The sequence below is a fragment of the Eretmochelys imbricata genome, chromosome 7, assembly GCF_965152235.1.
Source record: "Eretmochelys imbricata isolate rEreImb1 chromosome 7, rEreImb1.hap1, whole genome shotgun sequence".
NCBI lineage: Eukaryota > Metazoa > Chordata > Testudines > Cheloniidae > Eretmochelys > Eretmochelys imbricata.
Genome location: NC_135578.1, coordinates 110,507,324 through 110,527,733, shown reverse-complemented (window position 1 = coordinate 110,527,733; position 20,410 = coordinate 110,507,324). Strand labels below are relative to the sequence as shown.

The 20,410-nt window shown below is 40.9% G+C and overlaps 1 protein-coding gene across 1 annotated transcript in view; it reads right to left on the bottom strand.

Moving 5' to 3' along the window:
* PDZD8 (PDZ domain containing 8) overlaps window positions 1–20,410 on the bottom strand; it is a 144,140-nt gene that overhangs the window by 96,556 nt on the left and 27,174 nt on the right. The window contains exon 2 of the mRNA XM_077823072.1: window positions 10,250–10,372. Within this exon, the coding sequence (XP_077679198.1) occupies window positions 10,250–10,372 (123 nt within the window). The remainder of the gene's footprint in view (window positions 1–10,249; window positions 10,373–20,410) is intronic.

The window sequence follows — 20,410 nt, the reverse complement described above, 5'->3', positions numbered from 1 at the left end:
GGGGATGCTGGAGGCCTGGATACCGTAGCTTCCGGTGCTGGCAGGCGTCGGTGCGGGGACCAGGACCACTGCACCAAGTAGCTCACCCTGGACGGGGCCCCTTGGCACTGTTGATAGGCCCAAGGGAGTCCAGAAGGGCCAATGACCTGGTGGCCCCCATTGGTGGTGCCACCCCATCTGAGGGTCCTTGCTGTCTGGAGCACGATGCGAGTAACTGTAACGGCCAGAGTCAGCACCGGACTGCGGCAACACCGACCACGAAGGCCATGGCGGTGCCGACGATCTGTGCCTGTGGGAGGTTGACGAGCGGCTGCTAACGGAACGGGAGCGAGACTGGTACCGATATCCCCAGGAACGGAATCTGGATCGGGACCGGTATCGGCGTCTGCGGGAGTCCTCCGGCGAGGGCCGTCTCAACTCCTCCTGATGCCGGTCTCCAATTGGTGCCGGAGAGCATCATGCCTCTTCCGTTACTTCCTCACGCTGACCCACTCCTGGTACCATGATTTCCTTCTGAGCCATGGGTAACTGGGAGTTTGCAGATGCGGAGCTCGACCAGGACCAACTCCGGGAGCAATGCCGGGACGGTGTCCTCAAACGGCACACCATTGCTGGCTTACCCCTTGACGGCACCTGCGGCATGGGTGCCAGAGGCTTCTCCCTGTATGGAAGGGGGCTCGTCGCCGACAGCTCAGTGAGGTCCTTTGCCAACTCAAAGGTGCCAGGCGTGAAGGGCTGATCCGGTAAGTCCTTGAGCCCATCGTCCACACTGAGCTCGCTTAGGCCTGGGCTCGGTGGGACTTGTGGTGCTGAAGCCACCGGTACCAGTGCCGGTACAGCGGCCTTCCCACTCTTATCGGTGCTCGGGGCCTTGGAAGGCGCCGGCCTCCTATGGGGGGGAACGTCCGCGCCTTCCCTTTGGCTGCGCCATGGGCCGCACCAGGGAGGACAAGCGGTGCCGGGGCCTAGTCTGGCGCTCTGGGGCCAACAGCTTTAGGCCTTTAGCCGGTGCCGGGTCTCCTGACGGCTCCGGGGCACTACGCACCAAGGAAGCTGGAGCCGAAGTCGGGCGCTCCAGGGCCAGTGGCTGCAATGCGGCTTCCATCAACAACCGCTTCAAATGAAAGTCTCTTTCTTTCTTTCTTTGTTCTTGGCTTGAAAGCCTTGCAAATCTTACACCGCTCAGTTTGATGTTCTTCCCCCAAGCAACGTAGACAGGAGCCGTGGGGGTCACTAACTGGCACAGGCTTGCGGCACGTGGCGCAAGCCTTGAAGCCATGGGCCTTCGGCATGCCCCGTGACCCCGGCTGGGTGCTTGAAGCCTCCAAGCACCTAATCACTTAAGTGTCCACAACAAAGGTATGCTAACTAACTGATAACAGGAATCTATCGGAAAGGCTAAGGGACTGCTCTCATACAAGAGAGAGAGGTTGTTCCAACGCTGCCAGTAAGAAGGAACTGGAGGAGGTCAGGCGGCAGGGGTATATATGCAAGGCGCAGTGGTGCCACTCAGGGAGCCCCGCTGGCCCAATGGGAGCCGCTAAGGGAAAAAAGTTTCCAACGCTCGTGCATGCAACGTGCACGCACCTAATGTGGAATGGATGCGAACAAGCTCTTGAAGAAGAACTAAAAACTAAAGATGAATTAAATACTGGACTTAAAGTAGGTGGTTGCCTACCTTGGGATCAGTGATCATGAGGAGTTTTTAAACTAAGGGCTGGGAGAAAACTAACAGATGCAAAGGAGCACACAGTTCAGGCAGAGACATCCCTTAGTGGAGAATCTATTAATCAGGATTCTTTATACTCTAGTAAGGAGAAGAGGATGGATGATGATAAAGTACAGGTAGGACGTGATGAGAAAAACAGTCAAATGAAAAAAAGGCCCATTCAATTACAATCACATAATGGCAGACAGCTAAAAAGTGACAAATTCTATAAGTGCTTACATAAAAATTCTAGAAGCCTAAAATACTAAGATGGGTGAACTTCGGTGTCTTGTATTAAATGATCATATTGTTATAATAGGCACCCCAGAAACTTGATGGAATGATTATAATCAATGGGACACATTAATACCAGGGTACAAAATTCTCAATGAGTGCACAGGCTTCGTGCTCTGGTACGACTCTGAATGAAGTCAGACAGGACCCTCTGGCAGGGTGACTCCCCTCAGGGCAAACTCTCACTAGGGCAAGCCTCCTTGGGTCTGACCTCAGAGCATTCAGCATCCCTATTCCATGCCATGAGCTCCCTGCAGTGAGTCCACATGGAAAGGACACCTGAAGAAGTCTTATGTGCCCCCCAGAGGGCCCACGCACCCTCAACTTCATAGTCAGCAGTGACTCTCACCAGCAAGATAAAACAGAAGGGTTTATTAGTCATAGAATCATAGAACTGGAAGGGACCTCGAGAGGTCATCTAGCCCAGTCCCCCGCACTCATGGCAGAACTAAGTATTATCTAGACCACCCCTGACAGTTGTTTGTCTAACCTGCTCTTAACGATGGAGACTTCACAACCTCCCTAAGCAATTTATTCCAGTGCTTACTCATCCTGACACTAGAAATTTTTTCCTAATGTCCAACCTAAACAGCCCTTGCTGCAACTTAAGGCCATTGCTTCTTGTCCTATCCTCAGAGGTTAAGAAAAACAATTTTTCTTCCTCCTCTTTGTAACAACCTTTTACATACTTGAAAACTGTTATGTCCCCCCTCAGTCTTCTCTTTTCCAGACTAAACAAACCCAATTTTTTCCATCTTCCTTCATAGGTCATGTTTTCTAGACTATTAATCATTTTTGTTGCTCTTCCCCGAACTCTCTCCAATTTGTCCACATCCTTCCTGAAATGTGGCGCCCAACATTGGACTCAATACTCCAGCTGAGAGGCCTAATCAGTGCAGAGTAGAGCAGAAGAATTACTTCTTGTGTCTTGCTTACAACACTACTGCTAATATATCCCAGAAAGATGTTCGGTTTTTTTTTTTGGTTTTTTTTTGGCAACAGCATTACACTGTTGACTCATATTTAGCTTGTGGTCCACTATGACCCCTACATCCCTTTCCGCAGTACTCCTTCATAGGCAGTCATTTCCCATTTTGTATGTGTGCAATTGACGTTCCTTCGTAAGTGGAGTGCTTTGCATTTGTCCTTATTGAATTTCATCCTATTTACTTCAGACCATTTCTCCATCTTGTCCAGATAATTTTGAATTATAATCCTATCCTCCAAAGCAACCCATTACAACCCCTCCCATCTTGGTATCATCCGCAAACTTTATAAGTGTACTCTGTATGCCATTATCTAAATCGCTGATGAAGATACTGAACAGAGATACCCAGATACCCAGAACAGGACCTCCAGGACCCCACTCGTTACCCCCTTCCAGGATGATTGTGATCTACTGATAACTACTCTCTGGGAATGGGTTTACAACCAGTTTTGCACCCACCTCATAGTAGTTCCATCTACGCTGTATTTCCCTAGTTTGTTTATGAGAAGGTCATGCGAGACAGTATCAAAAGCTTTACTAAAGTAAAGATATAGTAGTCTGGAAATCAGCTCAGAACAAATATTAGCAGAGTAAACAGGAAGTTATAACAAAGTCCATCTTGGGGGGTGGGGTGGCGGGGAATCCAGAGCCCAGAGTTCACCCCACTTGAGTCCCAACCAGAAGACTGATCAGCTTCCAGAAGCCCAGCCTCAGTCATGCCCACCTGCCCTCCTCCTTCCTTTGTTTCTTTCTCAGGCCACCTAGCTCCTCCACCTCTCTCTTTGTTCCCCTAGACCCCTTTGCTGATCCTTACAGAGGATAGCCTTGGCCATCAGTTGCCAGGTTACAGAATGTTGGCCAATGTGTTTACCTAGGCAGCCAGACCTGCCCTCTAGGGGTCTCTGCAACAATCACACACCGTTATCTCACCACCTAGACACTTGAACAACACATAGGAGAAACTGAGGCGCACACACAGTATTCAGACAAAACATTAAGAACATTCCCACTTTGTCACAAAAATATACAGCAATGACAGAATAGGTCATGCTGGCAATGGAGTGGCACTGTATGTGAAAGAAAGCATAGAGTCAAATATAGTAAAAATTTTAAATGAACCAAACTGTGCTATAAAAATCTCTATGGATAGAAATTCTGTACTTCAAAAAGAAGAATACAGCAGTAGGGATATACAAGCAATCACCTGATCAGGATGGTGATGATGACTGTGAAATGCTCAAGGAGATTAGAGAGTTGATTATTGAGTTTTCTATTTTTATAATGGAGGATTTCAACTATCCCCATGTTGACTGGATACATCACCTCAGGAAGGGATGCAGAAATCAAGTTTATTGGCACCCGTCATAAATATAAAGGGAAGGGTAACCTCCTTTCTGTATACAGAACTATAAAATCCCTCCTGGCCAGAAGCAAAACCCTTTCACCTGTAAAGGGTTAAAAAGCTAAAATAACCTCCCTGGGACCTGACCAAAATGACCAATGAGGAGACAAGATACTTTCAAAGCTGGGGGCGGGGGGGGAGGAGGGCAGGGAGAAAACCAAGGGTCTGCTGGCAAAATAAGCTGTGCTGGATGGAATGTATATTCCTGTTTTTGTGTCTTTTTGTAACTTAAGGTTTTGCCTAGAGGGATTCTCTGTGTTTTGAATCGGATTACCCTGTAAGGTATTTACCATCCTGATTTTACAGAGGTGATTCTTTTACTTTTTCTTTAAATTAAAATTCTTCTTTTAAGAACCTGATTGCTTTTTCATTGTTCTTAAGATCCAAGGGTTTGGGTCTGTGTTCACCTATGCAAACTGGCGAGGATTTTTATCAAGCCTTCCCCAGGAAAGGGAGTGTAGGGCTTGGGGGGATATTCTTGGGGGGAAAGACGTCTCCAAGTGGGCTCTTTCCCTGTTCTTTGTTTAACACGCTTGGTGGTGGAAGCATAGGGTTCCAGGACAAGGCAAAGTTTGTACCTTGAGGAAGTTTTTAACCTAAGCTGGAAAGAATAAGCTGAGGGAGTCTTTCATGCAGGTCCCCACATCTGTACCCTCGAGTTCAGAGTAGGGAAGAACCTTGACAGCACCATACATGACTAATTCTTGGATCAGCTAGTCCTGGAACCCAAAGGAGAGAAGCAATTCTTGATTTAGTCCTAAGTGCAGCACAAGATCTGGTCCAAGAGGTGAATATAGCTGGACCGCTTACTAGCGGCAGCCATAATATAAATTAAATTTAAGATCTCTGGAGGGAGCAGGGGAGAAGCCCAATACAGTAGCATTTAACTTCAGAAAAGGGAACTACACAAAAATGAGGAAGCTAGTTCAACAGAAATTAAAAAGTACAGTCCCAAAAGTGAAATGACGGCAAGCTGGATGGAAACTTTTTAAAAACACCGTATAGAGGATCAAATTAACTGTATACCCCAAATTAAAAAACACAGAGGACCAAAAATGTGCCACCATGTCTAAACAAAGTAAAAGAAGCAGTTAAAGGCAACAAGGCATTATTTAAAAACTGGAAGTTAAATCCTAATGAGAAAAACAGAAAAGAGCATAAACGCTGGCAAATTAAGTGTAAAAGTATAATTAAGACAGCCAAAACAGAATTTGAAGAGCAACTAGCCAAAGACTCAAAAACTAATAGCAAAAATAAAATTTAAAGTTCATTGTTTAGCAGGCTTTCTGCTTCTGATCAGTGAGGTCACTGGATGATCAAGGTGCTAAAGGAGCACTCAAGGAAGAGAAGGCCATTGCGGAGAAACTAAGTGAACTCTTTACCAGTCTTCACTGCAGAGGACATAAGGAAAATTCCCAAATCTGAGCCATTCTTTTTAGGTGACAAGTCTGAGGAACTGTCCCAGATTGAGGTGTCACTAGAGGAGGTTTTGGAACAAATTGATAAACTAAACAGTAATAAGTCACCAGATCCAGATGGTATTCACCCAAGAGTTCTGAAGGAACTTAAATATAAAATTGCACAACTGTGGTATGTAATCAATCCTTTAAATCAGCTTCTGTACCAGATGACTGAATGATAGCTAATGGGACGCCAGTTTTTAAAAAAGGCTGTAGGGGCAATCCCAGCAATTACAGGCTGGTAAGCCTAACTTCAGTACCAGGCAAAGTGCTTGAAACTATAGTAAAGAACAGAATTATAAAACACACAGATTAACACAATTTGTTCGGGAAGAGTCAACATGACTTTTGTAAAGGGAAATCATGCCTCACCAATCTATTAGAATTATTTGAGGGGGTCAACAAACATGTGGACAAGGGTGATTCAGTGGATAGTGTACTTACACTTTCAGAAAGCCTTTGACAAGGTCCCTCACCAAAGGCTCTTAAACAAAGTAAGCAGTCATAGGATAAGAGGGAAAGTTTCATGGATCTGTAACTGGTTAAAAGATAGGAAACAAAGGATAGGAACCGTCAGTCAGTTTTCACAATGGAGACAGGTAAATAATGGTGTCCCCCAGAGGTCTGTACTGGGACCAGTGATGTTCAACATATTCATAAATGATCTGGAAAAAGGGGTAAACAGTGAGGTGGCAAAACTTGTAGATACAAAATTACTCAAGATAGTAAAGTACAAAGTAGACTGAGAAGAGTAACAAAGGGAATCTCACAGAACTGGGTGACTAGGCAACAAAATGGCAGATGAAATTCAGTGTTGGTAAATGTAAAGTAATGCACATTGAAAAACAGTCCCAACTATACATATAATATGATAGGGTCTAAATTAGCTGTTACCACTCAAGAAAGATCTTGGAGCCATTTTGGAAAGTTCTCTGGAAACATCCACTCAATATGCAGCAGCAGTCAAAAAAAAAAAAAAAAAAAAAAAAAGCTAACAATGTTAGGAACAATTAGAAAAGGGATAGATACTAAGACAGAAAAAAATCATAATGCTGCTATATAAATCTATGGTACATCCACGTCTTTAATACTGTGTGAAGATCTGGTCACTCCATCTCAAAAAAGATATTAGAATTGGAAAAGGTAGAGAAGGGCAACAAAAATGATTTGAGGTAAGGAACAGCTTCCATATGAAGAGAAATTAAAAATACTGCGACTTTTCATCTTGGAAAAGAGAAGGAATACGATACTACTAAGAAGGAATACGATAGAGGTCTATAAAATCTTGACTGGTGTGGAGAAAGTGAAGAAGGAAGCATTATTTACTCACTCTCTTAAAGACAAAAACTAGGAGGTCACCAAACGAAATTACTAAGCAGCAGGTTTAAAACGAACAGAAGAAAGTACTTCTTCACACAACACACAGTCAACCTGTGAAACTCGTTGCCAGGGGTTGCTGTGAAGGCCAAAACAGCGTTCAAAAAACAACCTAGATAAATTCATGGAGGATAGGCAGGATGATCAAGGATGCAACTCGGAATTCCATGCTCGGAATGTCCCTAGCCTCTGCTTACCACAAACTACGACTAGGCAACACGAGAGAGATCACTTGATGATTACCTGTTCTGTTCATTCCCTCTGAAGCATCTGGCATTGGCCATTGTCAGAAGACAAGATACACACAGGTTGTGCTTCAAAGGGGCTAATTTCCCAAACTGAGGAAATTATAAGCACAATTGATTGGAAGGAAAACTTCAGATGAAAAATGTGAATGAAAATTGTGAGTTCAGGAGGAGTTTTTAGGTGGCCAAAAAGGCACAAATTTCACAATCCAGAATGAAGACAACTGTGGGTAAAACACCATCCTGATTCTGTGGTGAACTGAAGGCATAAATTAGAAATAAAAAAGTAACATAACAAACAGAAATCAATATAAATTAGAAATTATGAATTGTAGAAAATTGATAAGGGGAGCTAAGAACATAAGGGGAAAAAAATCTATAGCTGGCAGGACTAAGGATGATAAAAGGAATTTAAGTATATAAAGAACAAGAGAAATCTTCACAATGGTATAGGCCCATTATTAGATGGAGATGGTAAGGGTATTAACAGTGGTGCAGAACAGGCAAAAGAAGTGTTCAATAAATATTTCTGTTCTGGTTTTAGAAAGGAACAGGATGATGTACCGATATCACATAAGGATGAGGAAGTACTTTCTAGTCCATTAGTCACTATGGAGGATGTTAAACCGCATCTATTAGGGATAATCATTTTAAAAATCAGCAGGCCTGACTAACTTGAAGCCAAGAGTGCTAAGAATGTGGGGTGAAGCGATCGCTGGCCCACGGATATTAATTTTTAACAAACCTTGAAACACCAGGAAAATTCCAGTGACTGGAAGAGTGCTAATGTTGCACCAATATTTAAACAGGGCAAGGGGGATGACCCAGGTAACTATAGGTCTGTTAGCCTGATATCAATCCCAGGCAAAATAATGGAACAGTTGATATGGGATTCAACGGATTAAGAACTAAAGGACAAGAATACAATTAATGCCAGAGCCAGTCAACCTACTTTGTGGAAAATAGGCCTTGTCAAACAAATCTGATTTCATTCCAATGAGATTATAAATTTGGTTGATAAATATAATTGAGTAGATGTAAGAAGGCATTTTGTAAGGCACAATATTCTGATTTGAAAATTAGCATGATACAATATCAACAGAGCACACATTAAATGGATTATGAACTGGCTAACTGACGGATCTCAAACTGAGGAATTTGTCATTGAATGGGGGTGTTTCTAGTGGGGTTCCAGAGGGATCCATACTATGCCGAATGCTTTTCAACATTTTCATCACCAATCTGGAAGTAAATATGAAAATCACTGCTGATAAAATTTGCTGATGACACAAAGATTGGCAGATTGATAAACAACAACGTGGACACAGCAGATAAGCAGAGCAATCTGGATTGCTTGGTAAACTGGGCCCATTCAAACAAAATGCATTTTTATGCAGCCAAATGCAAAGTTACACATCAAGGAACAAAGAATGAGATCATAACTAGAGAACTGGAGACTGTCTCCCAGAAAGCAGTGACTCTGAAAAGGATCATGGGGCCATACTGAACAAGCAACTCAACATGAGTTCCCAGTGAGATGCAGTCAGTGGCAAAAAGGACTAATATCAGCCTTGGATGAACAAACAGGAGAGTAGTGAGAGTAGAAAGGTGATTTTACCTCTGTATACGATATCAGTGAGACCAATACTGGAATACTGTATACAGTGCCCACATTTGAAGAAGGATGTTGAAAAACTGGAGAAGGTATGAGAGAGCCACTAAATTCATTTGAAAACTGGAGAAAATGCCTTATGGGGAGGAGACACTTAAAGATATCAACCTGTTTAGTTTATGAAAAACAAGACTGAGAACTGTCTTGATCACAGCATATAAATACCTTCATGTGGATAAAATACCAGATACTAAAACATTATTTAATTATTTAACCTAGCGGAAAAAGGCATAACAAGAATCAATGTCTGGAACCCAAAGCCAGACAAATTCAAAGGAGAAATCTGGTGCAAATTTCTAACGCGGGTAATTAACCACTGGAAAAAACTACCAAGGGAAGTGGCAGATTCTTCATCTCTTGATGTCTTCAAATTAAGCCTAGATGCCTGGCTAAAACATATTTTGCCAAAAAACAAGTTATGCTTTAGTCTTCTTTCATATGGCTTGGGCAGGTAGCAACAACTACAGATTTATATCTAAGTTTGATAGCCAGCACATTGCTGCAGCAGTGAGCTGATGAACGTTTTAGTGAAACACAGAAGTTACTGGGTTCAATAGCAGGGAACTGGGTGAAATATACGAGGTCAGACTAGATCATTTAATAATCCCATCCAGCCTTAAATTTTATGAATTTAAGGACATTTTCACAAAAACAAGTTTTACTTGCTTTGGACTTTTGATTTTGTTATTCCTTTTTGTTTTCAATGTTAAAATCACTTCCACAGCAACTAAATTATGAAATCACCAATAAGCTTATGAACCCATGAATTCTTACTTGATGGGGGGCAGGGGGGGAATAAGCAGTAGGAGCAGATTAACACTTAAGCAACCAAAAGCAAAGAGGAAGAAAAATCGTTATACATAGATACACACATCTACATACACCCACAGAATCATCTAAACAGCTTAGAGAGTGTTTTTTCCATGTTTCAATTGATCATTGAGAGAGAATTTTTAATTTTAAAAAAAGCTATATTATAGTACGAGTTCAACCAGGAGAGTGAAGTTGCAGTGTTCTTGTATCAAAACAGCCTTAGCAATAATATCACGTACTTGAAAACCACTAAGTCCAGAAAGAATGACAGGGCAAAGGACAGGACATACCTTGTACATTCTATTAAGGTAATTTTAAGTCGGCCTTCTGTCAATGGAAAATCTTGTATGTTGAGATCCCGATCTTCATATTCCTCAGGTGACATAACTTGAAATGGAAAAAATGGCTTGAACCTGATAAAAATAAATATAAAGTCTCACTTTTTCATAAACAGGACTATTTTACTATTTCAAAATACATTAACAGAACTATCAGGCATAAAGAATGAAAGCAATATACTTACAGGGCAATTTGGGGGGGGGGGGGGGAGTGAAGGGGCTGTTTTGCTGTTTAAGACAATTAAGGACAGAAAATCTGATTTCTACAAGTCTTCCAGCCCCCCAAAAATAAAAAAAAAATAAAAAAGCCTCTCCAAGCTACTAAAAATTCTTCCATGCAAGAAGCGGAGGAGTGTATAAACATAGCAAGAATGTAAACACTTTGTTTTCCCTGGAATAGATTCTTTGAATGCCACATCCCAGTGTGCCAGTAATTTTGGATAAAGGAGATTATAAAAAATATTCTCAGAGTGAAACTGTGTAGCTGTCTCGTATGTTAAAGAAAAATCTTGTGCTATTATGATGTGTAAAGAAACTGTACTATAAGCTTTCAATTTACCTATATACTAAAGTATTTAGATGATTAAGGACCAAAGAAACCTACAGACAAATATTTACATACCACAGTATAGGTTTTCATACAATAGGATAGGCATAGCTAGAGATGTGCACTATTAAACAAGACACTGTTAGTTTTGTTATCCATGCTAGTACTTGGGTTCTTACAACACTGAAAGAACTTTTAGAACATTATTTTGCTGAGAATCCAATACATAAACTTTGAAAACATTAACTGCCTTCTTCAGTTTCTTATGTATAAATTCTGAATACCTTGATTGGGATTTTAATACTTCTTTACAGTCTCAAAAAATGATTTCCCTCATTTGCAGAGTATGGTCTGGTTTTGCACTCATGTTAGTTTAACCAGCGCAACTTGTGGTTTTGGACCAGGCATAGGATTTACAGAAGCCCATAAACTCTCATTTGATGGAGAATGACACCAGAGGAAGAAAACAGAAAAGCTTCCTTCTTCAGTTCACCAGCGAACGCATCATTTTTTAAATTAAGAGGTGGTAAGTAAATGCGGTGATGAAGATGTCAGCATTCCTAGAGCATAGTTTCAGCACCTCTTCCCACACTACTCACACAGCGCATGAAAGAAGGAAAAGTCTAGTTTTAACTATCTTAAAAATAAAGAAATCAAAAGAAAAAAAAATTTATGACTAAAATTTCTATCAGAATATTGCAAACGTAAAATTGAGGAAATTCAGAGGTATGTTTCTATAGCATCTTAAGAACCACATTGTACATACAGTACTGTGCTTTTAGATACCATGATGATAGCTACCTTAGAAATAATTTTAGCAGTGTATTTTAGATATAATTTTATCAGCTAGAGTGAGGAAAATAGTATACGTTTGAATTTCCTGACCGTTGAGAGTTTAAAAATATCAGTCATAATTTTGCATTAATGCAAGATGACTTACAAAGACCATTCCAAATTCTAGGAACTCCAATACAGTATGTACTGAAGTATGCAAAGCAGTTAAGGTTTTCTTTTCAAGTTGAACTTGAGTTCTGGAGTATTTGTAGATAACTGAGTTATCTGATAATATTCTTTTAATATGGAATTAGAATACAGAAGTACATTTAAAACCAACAAAGCTGTGAATTACAAAACAGCAGGCTCTGCTGTTATTTTTCTTGCCTAATGGCTTCAACATGCTTTTGGAAATAGATCCTTAAAGTCCTAGGCCAAAACGAGTTTGGATTATACTTTCGTTTCCACTGATACTAGTAGATTACAAATAAAGAAATTAAATTTGGAGCATTTAGTTACTTACATGTAACTGATTCTTTACAACATTCAATTTTCATAACCCAGCAATTACCATCTATTTAATGATAATCTATTGGATGTTTACAAAATTAAATGTAAAACCTCAATGTACTATTATTCCAAGTACGGTTTAATTACTTGTTAGTTAGTTAACTGAGCAGTTTACAGACTGTTCAAGTATGAGATAACCCAACTACATCTATTAAGTAAAAATGTTCGGAAAGATTATTTCCTATTGGCAACTGGTGACTGAATACACATTAACTAGCAACATTTAGCCACCTTGTTATCTTACTGTAAAATCCATACATGGGCTATCTGTAATAAAAGTGTATGATAGGTTCACAGATGCCCAGTTCCTCCAATTTCCCCTGCCCCCCGTAGGGATAGGGACATCCTTTAGGTTTCAGAGTAGCAGCCGTGTTAGTCTGTATCCGCAAAAAAAAAAGAAGTACTTGTGGCACCTTAGAGACTAAAATTTATTTGAGGCTAAGCTTTTGTGAGCTACAGCTCACTTCATCGGATGCATGCACTCTCTCACTCATTCTTGCAGACAGTCCCCCCACAACAAACGCCACTTAGTAGCAAGTTTCAGAGTAACAGCCCTGTTAATCTGTATTCGCAAAAAGACAAGGAGTACTTGTGGCACCTTAGAGACTAACCAATTTATTTGAGCATAAGCTTTCGTGAGCTACAGTTCACTTCATCGGATGCAACATTCCCTCCAGTGAAGAGTGCTCCCTGCAGAGCTGTCATTGCTACTCCTTTGTTCCACTAAACAGGGTTGCTAAAGAACAATACCAGGTACTCCAATTCCCAGAAGCCAGGTTTACTCCTTCCGTAATGGCCTTGCAAAATGTCAGCTGGGAAAGCTGCTTAGGTTATCTTAGGGACTAACCAATTTATTTGAGCATGAGCTTTCGTGAGCTATAGCTCACTTCATCGGATGCATACCGTGGAAACTGCAGAAGACATTATATACACACAGAGACCATGAAACAATACCTCCTCCCGCCCCACTGTCCTGCTGGTAATAGCTTATCTAAAGTGATCATCAAGTTGGGCCATGTCCAGCACAAATCCAGGTTCTCTCACCCTCCGCCCCCCCTCCCCCCCACACAAACTCACTCTCCTGCTGGTAATAGCCCATTCAAAGTGACCAGTCTCTTCAAAATGTGTATGATAATCAAGGTGGGCCATTTCCTGCACAAATCCAGGTTCTCTCACTCCCTCACCCCCCTCCAAAAACCCCACACACAAACTCACTCTCCTGCTGGGTAGGGAGAGTGGTCACTTTGGATAAGCTATTACCAGCAGGAGAGTGAGTTTGTGTGTGGGAGGGCGGAGGGTGAGAAAACCTGGATGTGTGCTGGAAATGGCCCAACTTGCTGATCACTTTAGATAAGCTATTACCAGCAGGAGAGTGAGTTTGTGTGTGTATGGGGGTGGGGGTGGGGGGTGAGAAAACCTGGATTTGTGCTGGAAATGGCCCACCTTGATTATCATGCACATTGTAGGGAGAGTGGTCACTTTGGATAAGCTATTACCAGCAGGAGAGTGAGTTTGTGGGGGGGGGGGGGGGGCGGAGGGTGAGAAAACCTGGATTTGTGCTGGAAATGGCCCAACTTGATGATCACTTTAGATAAGCTATTACCAGCAGGACAGTGGGGCAGGAGGAGGTATTGTTTCATGGTCTCTGTGTGTATATAATCTCTTCTGCAGTTTCCACGGTATGCATCCGATGAAGTGAGCTGTAGCTCACGAAAGCTCATGCTCAAATAAATTGGTTAGTCTCTAAGGTGCCACAAGTACTCCTTTTCTTTTTGCGAATACAGACTAACACGGCTGTTACTCTGAAACCTGCTTAGGTTATGAAGCAAGATAAACTACATTAGTTTAATACAACATTTATACAGTAGTATGAATAATCCAGCCACACTTAATGGACAAGTGGATTTATTTAAAATATTGTACTTAAGTATTACTTTAAAATACTAACTTACACTGGTGTTTTAGCAAAATGGCTATTCTTCATTAAGGAGACAAGGTGGGTGAGGTAATATCTTTTAATATCTTTTATTGAACCAACTTCTGTTGGTGAAAGAGACAAGCTCTCTAGCTTACACAGAGCTGTTCTTCCAGTCTCCAATATCCTGGGACCAACACAGATACAACACTGTCGCAAACATTCTTCATCAAGCTAATTTAATGAGATTTAGCCAAGAGATCTGGGTTTATTCCCAGCTCTGCAACAGATTGTGTATGACCTGTACAAGTCAACGTCTCATTGTTCCAGTTTCTCCATATAAAAAGAGGGGACAATATTTTCCATTTTCAGGAGTGTTGTGAACTTAGGGTATGTCTACACTGGCACTTTGTCGGAAAAAACTTTTGTCATTCAGGGACGTTAAAACACACACACCCCAGAATTACAAAAAAGTTTTACCGACTAAAAGCGCTGGTGAGAACAGCACTTTGTAAGCAGGGGCTCTCTCCTGCCGACAAACAGCAACTACAATTGTGCGACTTTTAGTGGCACAGCCATGTCACTAAAAGCTGAGCAGTGTAGCCAGAGCCTTAAGTCAGGAGTCTGCAACCTTCGGCACATGGCCCATCAGGGTAATCCGCTGGCGAGACCTTTTGTTTATGTTGACTGTCCACAGGCACAGCCCCCCGCAGCTCCCATTGGCCGCGGTTCGCTGTTTCCGGCCAATGGGAGCTGCGGGCAGTGGTGCGGGCTGCAGGGATGTCACTTCTTGCAGCTCCCATTGGCTGGGGACGGCAAACCACAGCCACTGGGAGCTGTGGGGGGGGCTGTGCCTGTGGACGGTCAAAGTAAACAAAACGTCTAGCGGCCCGCCAGCGGATTACCTTGATGGGCCACATGCCGAAGGTTGCCGACACCCGACTTAAGTAATTGGAGTTTGTAAACTGCTTTGCACTTCTATAATACTTTCAGAGGATTTCAACATCTACCATTATATTTAGTCCATCTTTAATACATGGAATGCCTTTATACAGCACTTAAAGAAAAACTGTCCAAACATTTATCAGATATAAAACTAGGCCAATCAGCCAGAGGCAGATGAATGACGGAGCATTCCTCCCTCTGTCCAGCAACATCCTGAAACAAACCTTTGTGCGAAACCAAACCTTCATGTCACTCAGCCACTACAAGGAGCAACTGAGCTGGATTCCCATCAGGATTCTGTCCCAGGACCTGGCTTGAAGTTTCAGTCTTTCACATCAGCCTCTGGTTTGTACAGTTCTTATAAATTTGAGGCTCCAGTCCACTGCAGCTGCACATAAAGGAGCTCCTTCTGTGAGGTAGAGAGTTGACTTAAGTAGCCCACCAGTATTTCTATGACACTGTTAAACCTCAGTCAGTAACCAAAGGCTGGGTCCACACTGTACATTTACATCAGTATAACAACTCAGGCATGTGAAAAATCCACACTCCTGATTGATGCAGTTATACCTCCCTAAGCCCCAGTGTAAACAGCGCTATGTCTATGGGAGAGCTTCTCCCATCAATATAGCTACCGCCTCTCGCAGAAGCTCTCCTGTCAGCAGAGTAGTGTCCTCACTTAAGTGCACCAGTGGTGTAAATGCAGTGCTGGAAGTGTAGACTTGTCCAAAGACAGTTTCCATTTTGTTATATATGTCATGCAAGAATCAGAAAATGTTTTGATAATGGATAGAATTTAACCAAAAAGCACTTGCAAGTAGTACCATGTTTTTCTGAGTATTGCTGTGCCTTCTCACCATATTTCCCAATGCCAATTTCCGATATATCTTTATTAGTTCACCTCCTAAGTCCTTCTATAATGCCATCAGCCTGTTCAGCAAGACTCAAGTCACTCGTCAAAGTGAATACTCTGCTCAAATTTTGAAATTGGTCAGTTATATCCTGAGATGAGATTAGGCTCTTTTAAGTTAGCCTTTATCATTCATTATTGTTTACAAGTGTCCAACCTTGAAGTAAGGACCTTCCCTTCTCCACTCCACTGCCAATTAACAACTAGGCATTTGTCTAAATCCTTGTTCAATTGTTTCTTCAGAGACACCCCCATAGTAGACATAGTAGATTTAACAGGTTTCATCTCCTACTTTTTTCCTTTATCTGAACCAGAGTTTCAGAGTCACGTGATCATAGGGGATTGATAAGTACTCGAGTGAATGTCTCATTGGCTGGTCATTTTACATATTTTACATATCATCAGTTTGCTGAACAAACTTGTCCTTGGTCTACTCTCTCCTCTTAACCAAAGAGTAGTCACATGATACCTTGAAAACAAAGCTGCTACATAGTGTTTCTTCATTGCGTTCACCCCATACCAGCCAGCTAGCATAACAGAAAACAGGCACGCTGCTAAAATATTTGACAAAGTTAGAGATTAGAGAACATACATTAGAGAACCAGAATTGTCAGGAATGTGTGAAGTCCATTTTTTTTTTTTTTTTTTTTTTTTTTTTTTTAAATCGTGTGCATGCCCTTACTGCTTCTTTCTAATCTACAAAAGGCAGCTGAATAAGGTTGGGGGTTTTTCCGGTCCATTAGGTTTTTTTTAAATAGATTTCTGTTTAATATCAGAAATACCATGGCTTGTCTTCCCAGTTTGAGTGGAGGACTAAGATTAGGAACTAGTGGGATAACATCACAAAATGAAAATGAAAATTTAGCAGGTGAGCTGGGAAGACTGTCGTAACTTTCTAAAACTTTGTTTGTTAACTATTTAACTCAAACTCCTGACAGATTTGGGTAAAAGCTCACTTTGAGAATTCAAAAACCCCAGCCCCTTCAACTGAAGATTTCTACTTCTCCAAGAAGAAAAGGAGTACTTGTGGCACCTTAGAGACTAACCAATTTATTTGAGCATGAGCTTTCGTGAGCTACAGCTCACTTCATCGGATGAAGTGAGCTGTAGCTCACGAAAGCTCATGCTCAAATAAATTGGTTAGTCTCTAAGGTGCCACAAGTGAGCTGTAGCTCACGAAAGCTCATGCTCAAATAAATTGGTTAGTCTCTAAGGTGCCACAAGTACTCCTTTTCTTTTTGCGAATACAGACTAACTGTATTCGCTGTTACTCTGAATACTTCTCCAAGGAGACCTTTAGCAAAACTATCACAAAGCTTCATGTTTCTGATATTTCTAAGGTTAAACTCCCTCCCAAACACTTACATCATAAAGCAACAAAAGAGGCACACATTTTTCATTGCTGTTGTCATAAATATAAAGGGAAGGGTTACCACCTTTCTGTATACAGTGCTATACAATCCCTCCTGGCCAGAGGCAAAACCCTTTCACGTGTAAAGGGTTAAGAAGCTAAAATAACCTCGCTGGCACCTGACCAAAATGAGGAGACAAAATACTTTCAAAGCTGGGGGGGGAGAGACAGGGACAAAGGGTCTGTCCCTGTGTGATGCTTTTGCCAGGAATAGATCAGGAATGCAGCTCAGAACTCCTGTAAAAAGCTAGTAAGTAATCTAGCTAGAAATGCTTTAGATTTACTTTTGTTTAATGGCTAGTAAAATAGGCTGCGCTGGATGGAATGTATATTCCTGTTTTTGTGTCTTTTTGTAACTTAAGGTTTTGCCTAGAGGGATTCTCTGTGTTTTGAATCGGATTACCCTGTAAGGTATTTACCATCCTGATTTTACAGAGGTGATTCTTTTACTTTTTCTTTAAATTAAAATTCTTCTTCTAAGAACCTGATTGCTTTTTCATTGTTCTTAAGATCCAAAGGTTTGGGTCTGTGTTCACCTATGCAAACTGGCGAGGATTTTTATCAAGCCTTCCCCAGGAAAGGGAGTGTAGGGCTTGGGGGGATATTCTTGGGGAGGGGAAGACGTCTCCAAGTGGGCTCTTTCCCTGTTCTTTGTTTAACACGCTTGGTGGTGGAAGCATAGGGTTCAAGGACAAGGCAAAGTTTGTACCCTGAAGAAGTTTTTAACCTAAGTTGGAAAGAATATGCTGAGGGGGTCTTTCATGCAGGTCCCCACATCTGTACCCTAGAGTTCAGAGTAGGGAAGAACCTTGACAAGTGTGCAGGCCATCTTTAAGTTGGTTTATTTTGGTTTCAACCAGTTATTTCCAGTTTTATCAACAATGAGAAGAGTTTCTCTCCCACTTTCAGTAACCCTTTAAGTATGTACATAGTTAAATTCTCTCTCATAGCCAGTTTTTCCAAGCTGTACGGTTTCCTCAGTTCTTCATAACCCACTGCCTCCAAAACCTCTCTCTCATTACAGTAGTACTCCTTTGCACTCCTAAAAGCTGTCCTTTACAGCAGTGGTACTCAACCAGGCATACACGTATGCAGAGATCTTCCAGGGGGTGGTTAATCAACTCATCTAGATACTTGCCTACATTTATAACAGGCCACATAAAAAGCACTAGCAAAGTCAGTACAAACTAAAATTTCATTCAGAAAATAACTTGTTTATACTGCTCTATATACTAAAATGTAAGTACAATACTTCTATTCCAATTGATTTATTTTATAATTATATGGTAAAAATGATAAAGCAAGCAATTTTTCAGTGATCGTGTGCTGTGACACTTGTGTTTTTTGCCTGATTCTGTACACAACTCAATTTTAAATAAGGTGAAACTTGGGGGTACTCAAGACAAATTACTTTCAGGAGTCTTGTCTGGAAAGGTTGAGAGCCACTGCTTTACAGTCTTTTCATTTTATTTATATTCTTTCGATACTGTAGTACTTAAGTTTGTATTCAGCTGGTCAGCTGAAATCCACGCAATATAGTGAATAGTGATCAATAACTTCCCCTTTCCCTTAATTTGGTTAAAGTAAGTTGAATAGTTTAACTGCCTTCTAAAACTGGCTATGTCCTCACCCTACAATATAGTAACCTCAGAGTTATGTACACCAGTTACGAACTGACTGGTACACCACACAGGTCATTTGGAACCTGAAGTATGCCTCAGGCAGCAGCAGGACAAAAAACAAAATAAAAAACACAAATACAGTACAAAACTGTGTTAAATGTAAACTACTAAAAAATAAAAGGGAAAGTTTAAAAAAAGATTTGACAAGGTAAGGAACTGTTTCTGTGCCTGTTTCATTTACATTAAGATTGTTAAAAGCAGCATTTTTCTTCTGCGTGGTAAAATTTCAAAGCTGTTTTAAGTCAATGTTCAGTTGTACACTTTTGAAAGAACCATCAATGATTTGTTCAGAATTACGACATTTCAGAGTTATGAACAACCTCTATTCCCAAGGTGTTTGTAACTCTGAGGTTCTTCTGTACATAGTTTTACGATTTTTATACTTTCTCACCAAGTCTTTGACAAAATACATGATGTGAAAGGCAGCACATCCCTGTATAACTCTAGTAGATGCAAGTTTTCTAACTAAATTCACCAACATTTAAAACTACCTTCTGGCTTACTATCCTACCTTAATACATGGTCAAAATTTATAAGACCATCCCTAAGCTGAAAGACAAAACCAAAAAAAGTTCTAAATGTCTCCACCACTACTTCAAAGAATCTTTGTACACCACAAAGCAGTGACAGACATAAAAAGCCATTTCATTTTCCCTGTGAAGATTGCTTAACTATGGAGTTGCCAACATGAATTTATTTCAGTTGACTTCTCTGCAACTGTTCCCAATAATCAAATACGCCCACTACAGAATGAAGAAAGAGTAACCCAATAACAGAACTAGTTTTTAAAATTTTAGTGTTTGTAGTGCTGTTGTCTAAACAATGTGACTTTTTGCTTATCTGGAGCAACTATACAATGAATTTCAAACTCAAGTCACCAGTAAATCAGATACATTTTAAACATACTCTGGTTAGTTACCTCTCCTCAAAAAAAACTCATCAACATTCCTCCACTAATAGACCTGTCAACTTCCATCCATGCAAAGAATTTCAAATTTGTGCTGAAGTAGAACATTTCTAAAATTGCCTTACTAGTTAGAAAAAAAAATTGAGGCATTTGAAATTAAGATAAAAGAATGTACTAGTTGGCTAACCCATTCCATCAGTGTCTCTGAATAATCTTTGCAAGAAGAATGCAATATATTTTTCTTTTTCAGTGTAAGTCAGTCCTTAAATAGCAACAGTGCATTTCAATCAAATACAGTAAGACAGAAAACAAGCAGCAAAAGCATGTTTTCACAACACTAGGTCAGATGATGTCATCAAAGAAATCTTGTTAAAAGAGAACTACTCAGCGAATACTTAAAGATATTACACTTAAAATAGCACAAGACTCAGTCCTTCTGTATATAAAGCCAAAAA